At 30.5% G+C, this 12348-nt stretch overlaps 1 protein-coding gene across 4 annotated transcripts in view; it reads right to left on the minus strand.

The window, feature by feature from the left end:
• The window catches only part of LOC145285779 (histone-binding protein RBBP4), a 46267-nt gene that overhangs the window by 17717 nt on the left and 16202 nt on the right, over nucleotides 1-12348 (minus strand). The window contains exons 3-4 of one of the 4 annotated variants that reach the window (XM_080134146.1): nucleotides 6007-6057; nucleotides 1170-1199 (exon numbers count right to left, since the gene is read on the minus strand). In XM_080134146.1, the coding sequence (XP_079990272.1) occupies nucleotides 1170-1199; nucleotides 6007-6057 (81 nt within the window). Of the gene's footprint in view, nucleotides 1-1169; nucleotides 1203-2183; nucleotides 2217-6006; nucleotides 6058-12348 lie in introns of all 4 variants that reach the window. The other 3 variants (XM_080134145.1, XM_080134144.1, XM_080134147.1) reach the window with 3 other exon arrangements.

The raw sequence follows: 12348 nt of genomic DNA on the forward strand, positions 1-12348 counted from the left end.
TTAGAATGATGCTGGTTTTTGGAAAGCTGCCCAACCCAGCCTGATTCTGTGTTTCAATATCGCTTCATGATCACTGGAGAATTGGAATAAGACTATTAGAAAGATTAAAATAACATTTTTTGGTTATGTACAGTCGAATATTCATCTGTTTATGAAATTAGAATCAAGTTTATGAAATCTAGTTGCAAATCTTTAGAACACAGAAGATGGAGAGAAAAGGGACAAGGGGCCAGAGAGGTGGGAAAGGAAAAGAAGCCTAGTTAAACGAGGAAGAGCTTTGTAGAACTAGAAAGCAGCAGGCAACATATTATGCACAAACACAAAAAGCCAATGCAATGGTTTCTAGCGTTAAGAAAAGAAAGAAAGAAAAAATAGGTATCCACCAATGACTGCAACTCCCCAAGACTTGGGAACAAAGCAACAGGCCCTTCTTGAACTACAACTTTATTTTTATTGTACATGATTTTTCTAATTAAAGCTGTCAAACGACAATTTCTTTTTAACTCTGATAATTTGGACAGGTACAGTTTCATTGGTTATTTAAGTATTGTGCATAATCCAAGCTGTCGTCTACACAATTAGAAATTATAATTGTAAACATAGAAACTAGGATAAAATAATCCCACACTAACAAAGATATTGCCAGTTTGTTCATGTCAAAATATCCGATCAAATTTGGACTCCTTAATACATTTTAGGAAAACTTAAAATTGAAAAGATTTGGGTTAACAAAATTGAGAATATTTTTCAGCCAGAAAGAAAAAAAAAAAAAAATTCTGAAATAATGAAGTACTCAAAATATTGCCAGCTAATTTTTTTCAGTCTGGAATTATTTTTACAATTATCAGAATTTCTGCAATTTTAATTTTAGTTTATATGTACAAAATTTTATTTTTTAAATTAGGACAGGTTCTACTTAAGTACAAACAAATTAAAAAAAAAAACTAAAAAATGACAAATAAGAGGGGGGGGGGGGAAAGAACCCAAATAAAATAAAAATATAACTAAGTAAAAGGAAGGGATTTCAGATTTAAATAAAAAGTACAAGAACTTTGATGAAGTTTTATACATAATACGAAGGAGCCAACTGAAAAATGTAATTTTTTTGGCAATTATAATAAAATGCCTACAAGCCATACATTAAAAGTTGTAGAGTAAAAGACTAGTACCTGTCCAGATTGTCAGAATGCCACCTACAGCTGCTGAAATAAAGAAAATCCAGGCAGATGAAAGTTATTAAAGGGGTTTAGCGTAATTTATAAAGAAATGTTAAAGGGGTAATGGGAAGATTTTTTTCTATTTTGTTTGAAGATAATTACATTTTTATTAGAATTTAATCATGTTACATGTACCAACTTTATGAAAAGGTTTCAAGTGAGTCAAAGAAGTTTAGAGAAAAGGTTTTGTATCAAGTATCCAAAAGGAGAAAAAGGGTAGGAAAGCAATAAAAAGGCTCTACTTGTGTGTGTGTGTGTGTGTGTGTGTGTGTGTGTATAATGTGAGCATGATCAAGAATTTTAATTTCATACATAAGTTTTGTGGATCTTAAAAAAAAAAAAAAATCAAAAACAATTTATATGCAACCAAATCAAAACTATCGCATGGCAGTCTAAAATGCTTAAATTACAGCACTACAGTACAATAATAAAAAGACCTCCATTAAATGGAGGTCGTGATGCCATGAAAGAGGTCATGTAGATGTAAATGAATGGTTTAAACGTTTAATATTCAATACGCTTTACATATAAAAATCATCTACCAAAATCCTTTTTATCCACATAACTGATAAATTTAAACTGTTAGGTAGGAGCAAATTAAAAATAAAATGGTTCGAGCTAGTTATTTGAAACAAATGAAAAATCCAATGTTTTAACAGGGATAATTATATGTATGAGAGAATGTCCAATGATGATTATGAGCTCACTAAAATAGATAGGCCTTTAAAAAGAGGCAACTGAGGGCTTTGCATAATTGAAGGGAGAGAGTTTGTTCCAAAGACTGAAAGTGGGAATGGGGGGGGGGGGGGGGGAGTCAAAGTCATTGGCTGGTTTGTTAGTCAAAAGCCACCACTATTACAAGAAAAAAACAAAAACAAAAAAAAAACATGCAAGTGAGGAGGAGCTGAAGTTATTGTGTCAGTAAATAAAATAAAAATAAAACAGGCAGGAAATGAAACTGCTCACATCCGAGAGTTGTTCGAATCGGGAGACGAGGAGCTGGAGTTAACAAAATAAAAAGGTAAAAAAAAAAAAAAAAAAAAAATGACATGGGATTTATCACTTGAAAAAAAAAAAAAAAAAAAAAAAAAAAAAAAAAACTTGTGTAAAAAAAAAAAAAAAAAAAAAAAAAAAAAAAAATCTGCGAATGAATTCCTTTCATTTGTATAAAAATCAAAGATACATAGGTAAAATTGGGCTTCTCTATTATCCAATAGATATACATTTTGAAAAAAAAAAAAAAAAAAAAAAAAAAAAAAAAAAAAAAAAAAAAAAAATTGATATTGATGAATGATAACTGGGAGAGATGGGGAGGGGTAAAGATAGGAATATTTGAAATGGTTCTTATCTTTGAAAACAGCGACTCACCTCTGTTCAAACGTTTTACAAATCTATGCCAAAATAACTAAGAGAATGCCATTTGTATAATTCCACCACACAAAGCAGTTATTTCTTACTTGAATACGAAAAATAAATTATTTTTCATAGAACAGCATCTACATAATGCATATATGTTAGAAATTAAAAATAATTCAAGAACATAGATTAGTGGTAATTATAGACAATTATCAATACTTTCAAAGTACAACTAATACATATGAATAAATCAAAATTATGCACTTTTATTTTTGATGGCACCTTTTTCCTTCTTCCTATCAGCGCATCATTAGCAATTGTTACCAATTCTAATGAACGGACAATTTGTGAAAATGCAATGGAAATAGTAAATAACAAAGTCTATGTTTATTAAAAAATATTAAAAATCTGATGCAAATACAAACCTGTACCAATGATTTTTATCTTAAAATGAAATAAAACTGAAATTGATTAGTTTCTTATCTCAACATCATTCAATCCATTTACCAGAGATTACTGTTGCCAACATGCAAATAAAATGAAAATAATTACTGGAGAAAAACAAATAGATTTGTATGAAAATCAGTAATCTGTACGGGTATCATGGCAACACTTTGCAAAGTTGTAACATTTCTCAAAGTTTCATTTATTTTTAAATGCAGTTTCTTTTATAAATTTAAAAAAAATCTAACAAATGCATCAACAAAATATCATTTTAAATATCTGTTAAATCAAATCTTTAATTCTTTAAATTTAATATTTCCAATTTATTCAATTATACAGATTTATAAAACCCCAAATTTACAAAGTTAAAATAGTCACCACATATTTATATATAAGCTATATACTATATTTGTATGGAAGGGTGCAATCAAAAACAAATCTCTACATAAAGATCAAATAATTTCTTAAAAAATAATTCAATGATAGTCTTAATTTTGTCTCAGCAGTTAAAGAGAGAGTAAGAGAGATTTGAAAAATTACAGAAATAAACGAGATTGAAAGAAGTTTAAAAGTTAGGAGTACACGAGGGAGCTTCATTCATTCCTCCAGAGTTTTCTGTGTTGGACAAATAGAATGAATTGGGTAGAACTGTATTGTGTAGGATTTCTTTGGTCCAACAAGGAGTTCTTTTTATCAGTAAGAAAAAAAAAATTGCTGGAAAAGAAATGAAGAAAACCAACTAGCAAAGTTATGCCAGAATAAAAATGGTAGATGACACAGTGAAAGTTAAAAGTAAATCAAAAAGTTGATTATATAAATGTTTACATTTCACACTATCTGAACAGAGAACATCACAGAAAAGGAGAAATAACTTCCATCGTCATCTGCATTGGACTCACAATTATAACAATATTGTTTTTGTTTTTACAATATTATAACAATATTTTTTTTGTTTTTTTTTTCACAATTATAACAATATTGTTTTGCTTTTTTTCATTTTATAACAGCTGTTTTTTCACAAATTATTTCTTAAAACTCTTTTTTTATAAAATATCAGTGTTTGACAATTAAATATTTTGTTGAATGACATTAATGAATCCGAAGCATCAGGTCAGAGCCAAGATGATCAAAATGATATAATAGTACTTTCGATCCATCCGGTTTCAATTCAAAGATTTATCATTGAACATGACTTGCCTATAGAATGGAGTAGCACGTTTATTAGTCCTAAGATTTTCACTGTTGATTTCTTTTATAATTAAAAAAATAAATTAAAAAAAAATAAATAAAAAAATAATATCCTTATTTGTTTGGATTAAATAAATCTCTGCTTGAACAAATTTATACAGAGAGCAAAAAGGCATGGTTAATTTTGCTCAAATGTGTTGATGAAATCCCAATCTTGGTTCCTCTTTTTTATGTGTAACCTTGCTTCAACATCATGTTAAGAAAAAAAAAATCTAGCTATATTGTCAAATTGCATAAAAACCCATCAAAAAGTAAACATTTAAAAGTACCCACCACCATTTTTTTTTAATTCCTAGAGAAACGAGGATCTGATATTTCAAACAGGATTTTGAAAGATAAAAATGGAGAAAGAAATAGAGATGAAGATGTGCCCACAAGCAATTCAAAGGGGAGGTAGGAACAATTTTAAAAGTAAATTAGATCTAAATAAAAGAATATTTTCTCCTTTAAGTTATTGTTAAAATATAGAGAATATTAGTTTCATACAAGACTAAAATGATATTTTTATGCAGGGTTAAAATCAGAATAAGACGTAAAATTGAACATTTACTTTTTGATAACTTTTGTAATCTACAAAAAGTTAGTATTTTGAAAGAATGCAAGATGGAGCAGTCCATTAGGGGAAAGTGAGGGGAAGAGCATAAAATAGTATGGATGATGAGCATCAGTAGTATAAACAGATAACAAAAATACATCTAAACGTCTAAAATTCAATTCATTTAGATTACAAATAAAAAGTGTTAATACTGATTTTTTTTTTTTTTTTAATTTTTTAATACTTGATGTGAATAAGAGGGTGAAAGATTGCTGCTTGTTCAAAATTCTGTATGTACCTGTAATGGAAAGAAAATGTTGCATTCTAAAAATCACTTAAATTGATCAAGTAGTATTATTTTTATAAAAAAAGATAATTTTTAAGTGATTATTGAGAATTTATGGGTATTATAACAAAATTGTTATGTTTTCATTACTGAATTATCTCCCTTGTTTCTTGAGACTAGTTTCAAGATGGCATTGCCTCTTGGTTAGCTATAAAATTGGATTTCCTTTATTAAAAAAAAACAAAAAAAAACAAACTATTTGATCAATTTACATGATTTTTGGAATATAATATTCTTCAGTTATGGATACATATGACCGGAATTTTTCTTTATTTTTATGTCTTAATATAGAGGGAATTTTGGACAAGCAGCAAAAAGTTTTATGAAAAGTTAAGTTTGGATAAAAGCCACCATAATTTGCAGTCTATTATGCATAGGCAAAAAGAGCTAACAAAATAGCAGAAGGCAGTCACTATTTAGTGACACCAGTTATGGCACACAGACAAATGCAGCCAACATGACAAAAACAAGAAAAAACCCCTAGATTATCATTAGTTAAGAGAAAAGAAAAAGGCACCAAGTTCAATCTATTCTAAGAAATATTAGACTGGTAAAAACCAATGGAATCACGCTTAGGGAGCGAGAGAGAGAGAGAGAGAAAAAAAAAAAAAAAAAAAAAAAAAAAAAAAAAAAGAAGAAGAGGGCACATTTCTTGACTGAACATCTTCAAAACCTGTACTAATCAAATCACCAATTGAAGGGAACCTGCTAGCAAATAGTCACAGTAACAAATAAAAAAAAAAAAAAAAAAAAAAAAAACAACCCCTAATCTACCTAGTGGGTTAGTGGGCAAGCAAAAATAGGCATTCAAAGATCATTTAAAAATAGATTGTGTGCAACAAGAAAAGAATCCAACTTACGTATGAGTTCCCAAAATCAATCGATGTAACGAGTAGTCCTTTCCTTCAGGTCTGAAAAAAATAAAAAGAAAGTGGATTCCGTTTAGCACAATTATCAGAAAGTAATAAAATTAAGCTGAAAAATAATTTTTCAATAAGACAAACTATCAGAATAAAAAAATCTCTACCCAATTAAGAGCAAATATTAGAATACGTTAAAAGGACAAAGATAAAAGATAGATAGGAACTTTATTACACTATCGAATCAATAAGCGTTACAAAAAGGGGAAGGGGGAGGACTTTTAGGCCATGATTCTCATCAGAAGAAGAGAAAAAGCCATGATTATCTATAAATATAAAAGCGAAAATGTATGTATGTGTGTTCGCTTTTTCTGTGTGTCTACAAAAGGCTTCTTTCAGAGAAGCGATCGGTCGGTTCACAACTTTTAAAAACTTTTTATATCACATATAAATCGTAATATCTCAGTTAACAACGAAGCTCGCCTGTCTATTTAATTTGCTCAATTTCGGGAAGATAAATATTCAATATTTGTCGCTCGCCGCATGTGGGTTAGTCTTTTTCCTATAACATCTTGGGGGGGGGGGGGGGGGGGGGGGAAGCGTTCAGCAGTAAATGAAATCCCACAGTCAAACTGACCTCATTAAAACGAGCACCTGCTAAATCCAACTAATTAAATAAATTCAAACGTGTTTCCGTAAACATGTCGCGGTGGGGCAATGGTTAACGTCGCACATTTTTTTTTTTTTTTTTTTCACAACTTTGCCTCAACGGTTCGGGTTCGATCCTCATGCTTACTTTTTTTTTTTTTAACCCCCCCCAACACCCGGACAACGCCGGGTCCCCCTTGCTAGTCTTCTATAAATATGAAAGCGAAAATGTATGTATGTACGCTTTTCCTCGAGGTCCACAAAAGGCTTCTTTCAGCTACTGTCTGATATGACGAAGTCGACATTGACCAACTGGCTCTGAGCCTGTGATTAGAGTCGAGTTTCGCTTTTTGTTTATACCAAAAACCGAATGTAACGCGTGCCGATGCGGGAAATGTGTAATAATTAACGGTTGAAAGTCAATAAAATTAAATAGACAGGCGAGCTCCGTGGTTAACTGCGAGATATTACAATATGATATAAAAAGTTTTAAGAAGTTGCGAAGCGAGCGAGCGCTTCTCTGAAAGAAGCCTTTTGTGGACCTCGAGGAAAAGCGTACATACATACATACATTTTCGCTTTCACATTTATAGAAGACTAGCAAGGGGGACCCGGCGTTGTCCGGGTGTTAGGGGGGGTTAAAAAAAAAAAAAAGTAAGCATGAGGATCGAACCCGAACCGTTGAGGCAAAGTTGTGAAAAAAAAAAGAAAAAAAAAAAAAAGATGTGCGACGTTAACCATTGCCCCACCGCGACATGCTTACGGAAACACGTTTGAATTTATTTAATTAGTTGGATTTAGCAGGTGCTCGTTTTAATGAGGTCAGTTTGACTGTGGGATTTCATTTACTGCTGAACGCTTTTTTCGTCATATCAGACAGTAGCTTTCATTTCGAGACGAGGGAGCAGGTTTTTAAAAACAAACAGATTTATTGACCTCATTAAAAACTGTCCCGCACAAAATGCTAACTGCTGAATAGCTATCGCCGTCACGGCAATCAAAAATGCGCACCTGTTTTTTTTTTTTTTTCACATTTTACTATTTTTCAACTGCGCGTCGTCAAGGCTTTTTTTTTTTTCACGGGCACCTGTTTTTTTTCACACACCTACAAACACCCGGGCAACGCCGGGTACCCCTTTCTAGTCTATTATATAAAAGGCAAAATGGGTGCGCATGTTCTGTATGTCCGCAAAAGACTTTTTTCCTTGGCTTTCTCAACAAGGTTACATTTATGGAGAAGTTTCTTTATACTTCCTAGATCATAATATCTCCAATTTGCGAATGGATGTCGTCTCTAGCTTTTATTTGATAAGAGTTTTTAAAAAAATCCGTTTTCCAGTGTTTGTCTTTTGTATAAAAAGTGGAAGTGATCAAAGCAAAACACAAGCGCCTCCTGGCCTGGAAGGCCAGGATGTCTTGAAGGCAATTAGCTTTGATCAATGTGGGGAAACCCTTCATATCAGACAATTGCTATTCATTTAGATACTGCCAGAGCTCCCCTTAGCTAGTTTTCCCTAACATTGTAGGGAACAAATACGGCAGAAAGCTTAACTGGCCTACAGCCAGACTAACTCATTCATTTCGCTATCCAATCCCCACTCACATTCTTAGAGGATAATTCAACAGGGAATAGGTGTATTCCAAAATAAGGGAATAGGCTGATTCGGCATTAGCCATGCCCGGTAAACATTTTTATATAAAGACTTTATAACTTTTTTTTTTTTTTTTTTTTAAATTAAGAAAAACAATCATTGTAATTGTTTTTAAGAAAAATCGTGTTTTTGCAAAACTCATTTTCGTTAATTATTTTCGGGGCTTGTTAAGATAGAATCGATAGATTGATGGTTTTAAGCAAAAACAATACTTAATTGTCATGTCGAAAATAGCAGGTTGTCCCTAAAGTTTGTAAGCACTTGCGAAAAATCAAATTTTTATGCAATTTTTAATTGTTTTTTTTTTTTTGCAATATTTTCTTATAGTGATTTTCATCTCTTCTATTCCAGATGGCAATTGATAAAACTGAACTGCAAGTTTTGATCCGTTACTGCTGAAAGCAAGGTCTTTCGACCAGGAAAGCCACAGAAGAGATTTGTGCTGGTGAAGATGAAGGAACAATTGCATATTGCGGCAACCTGAAAGTGGTATAAGAGTTTCGATTCTGACAAAATGAGTCCTGAAGAAGAGCCTCATTCAGGACAGCTGTTAAAGTTGGAGGATGGAAACTTGCAAACCGAGTTGGACATTGCGCCTTCATCGAGCACTAGAGAAGTGACTGATGAGCTAGGAGTTGGCAAATTGACAATTCAATGACACTTAAAATTTGCCATTAATTGCTCAGCAATCCATTGGATTATCGTATTTGGAAGCACATTGTGATATAGGATGAGAAATGGGTCTATCTGGTCGAGCAGATCGAAAGCCTTGGAAAATTATGGTCTTTATTTTGAGGACTGACTTTTTTTTGTGTTATTACTTAGCGAGCAGAATTTCAATTTTTTGGAAGTGTTTACATACTTTTGGGACAAGTTAATAGTAATACATCAAAAATTATGAAAATTTATTGAGAACTACTTTTGTGTTAAAAAAAAAAAAAAAAAAAAAAAAACGCATATGGATGGATCAAAAGTTATTGGGCAAAATGTGTCATTTTTGATCTTTTCAGCCCCTAGGGACGCTATGGGAATTTTTGTAAAAAAAAAAAAAAAAAAAGAAAAAATTTTTTTTTTTAAATACTGTGCATGAAATTCAATTTATGGCAAAATTTCAGGAAAAACTAATGGACGTTTATCTGGTTATCACCCATCTGTTAGTCCGGATTCCACTGAAAACATAGGGCCCTCTCCAATAAATCGGGGGCCAAAAAGAGTATTGCTAGCCAAAAACAAAGGCCAGCCATTAAAATGGTGAAAAGGGAGATAAGCATGTCATCTGTATTTGCAATCTTCAAGATGTTTACATCTAGGGAAATGCAACCCCACCATTTTTTGTAAATATTACTTTTAACAACAAATAATTTTCTACTCCGCAAACTTTTGAAATTTTCGGATATATTACTATTTTCAACTTGACAATTTACTGTTGTTTTTGCTTAAAACCACATTTAAAAATCGATCTTGACTATCTTAACAAACACCTTATTTTCTAATTAATTTTTTAAGGATTAAAAACTTAAATATTTTTGTTTAATGAATAAAAACAATATGAAAGTATAATCGTGTTGATGACCAAGTGTTTGTTTCTGTGTTGTGTTTTAAATAAAAATGATGCAAAGTTTTTAATGTTTATAACATTAACTGCTTTTAAGAAAAATTATGCTTTTGCAAAACTTAGATTACAATCACGCTGAAGTTGGCAATCAACATTTACAGAACAATTTAAGAATGCATCATCCTACCATTTGGAAATTTAATTTATAGAGGTCTTAAAGTAAGTTCAGAAGGGACGTGATGCATTTCTTGAAAAGTCAATCGCTGGATATCTGCCTCTACAAAAACTTAAATATAGAGATGCTGATAAATAGACAAAAAGAATTAATTTCCTCAAAGGGTGTTGCAAACAACTACAAAATAAATAATTGTAATAAATTTTTCATGTTTAAAAAAGAATGAAAATATTTAGAAAAAGTTAAAAATGGTTATGCTTTCTTTGAAATTTTTAAATATTTTATTAACGGGAAAATTTTTTTAAAATAAAATATCAATAATAAATTGATTCAAATATTTTTAGAAATATATTTAACGCATCCTTTTTATTTTTTACTTTAAACAATTTAGCTAGAGTTTAAATTTTAAAACATTTTGAAAATTACTGTAACTAAATTTAATTTCTTAATTCAGAGTTTTCTTTTAATAATTTTTATTTCAATTTTATTAAATAATAAAAAAAAAAAAATTCATTTAATGAATTAATTTTCCAAATATAAACAAAACTGAAATATTTATTTGCACAAAGCATAAAAATGACATTATGAACAAATTAGGCACACGGTTATTCAAAAGTGCTGGCCATCCTTGGTCTCAAATACTTCAAATTGTCTATCCTACTCTTAACTAGAAATATCTGTTACCACAATACCACATTCACTCCAGGTTATCCTACTCAAGATAAACTCAAATTTCAATAACTTTGATTGAATTACAGTAATAACATTTCATTGGCGAGGGAATGAGAAATAAACATGCAACAAAAATTGGTTAGTAAGGCCCTCCCAACCGTTTTTAAATATTAGACCATCCACTGTTTTTTAATTTATTGACACTAAATCAGACACACACCCAAATAACATAAGAAATTCTACAAAAGTTGATATCTAGTAGAATCGCATGTAGAATAATCCAGAAAGTCTATAAATAATCCAGAAAGTCTATAAATAATCCAGAAAGTCTATAAATAATCCAGAAAGTCTATAAATAATCCAGAAAGTCTATAAATAATCCAGAAAGTCTATAAATAATCCAGAAAGTCTATAAATAATCCAGAAAGTCTATAAATAATCCAGAAAGTCTATAAATAATCCAGAAAGTCTATAAATAATCCAGAAAGTCTATAAATAATCCAGAAAGTCTATAAATAATCCAGAAAGTCTATAAATAATCCAGAAAGTCTATAAATAATCCAGAAAGTCTATAAATAATCCAGAAAGTCTATAAATAATCCAGAAAGTCTATAAATAATCCAGAAAGTCTATAAATAATCCAGAAAGTCTATAAATAATCCAGAAAGTCTATAAATAATCCAGAAAGTCTATAAATAATCCAGAAAGTCTATAAATAATCCAGAAAGTCTATAAATAATCCAGAAAGTCTATAAATAATCCAGAAAGTCTATAAATAATCCAGAAAGTCTATAAATAATCCAGAAAGTCTATAAATAATCCAGAAAGTCTATAAATAATCCAGAAAGTCTATAAATAATCCAGAAAGTCTATAAATAATCCAGAAAGTCTATAAATAATCCAAGGAGGCTCTGAAGAAGTAATCTGTTTCAGGTCCTTGAATAAAAGAATTCTCACAAAGGAATTATCAGCACTTCTTGTGCATAAAATGTATTTTCATTCACATCAAAAATATTTTAAAGAGGTGCAATATTAGTTCAAAAAGATTGCGCACAAAGCATATATTATAGGATGTCAAATTCAATGTACAGAAGCAATAAAAACAACAAAATCCTATCTATAATTTTAAGGAAGAAACTGTTCAATTCAAAATTATAGAAAAACTCAAAATATGAGTTAATAAGACAGGGTTAAAAATGAATAATAATTAAAGTCCGATATAGACCAGAAGAAAAAATGAATGAGTGTGTGTGTATATATATATATATATATATATATATATATACACACACACACACACAATCAGAAAAAAAGCAAAATTATGTTTATCATAATGATCATTTTGCTAAAAAAGATGATCATTGTATAAATTAAGGAAAGAACTAAATTTTGCTTCAAATAATTAATTTTTATTTAAAAATTAATTATTTTTACTGCAAAATCATACAAAATGTATACGTGTGTGTGGGAATCAAGTTCTCCACACAAGCGAACACACAAACACAAACGGATGACTAAGGCAACCACAATTATCACCCTTTGACTGGTAATATTATTCCTTGCCACAAGGCGGCGACAACCTATTTTCACATCCGGTTTGTGCAATTCTTTCTCTTTTTGATGGACTTCACAATGCAGAT

Source organism: Euprymna scolopes, chromosome 10 (genome assembly GCF_053919585.1).
Source record: "Euprymna scolopes isolate OS-2025 chromosome 10, ASM5391958v1, whole genome shotgun sequence".
Classification (NCBI taxonomy): domain Eukaryota; kingdom Metazoa; phylum Mollusca; class Cephalopoda; order Sepiida; family Sepiolidae; genus Euprymna; species Euprymna scolopes.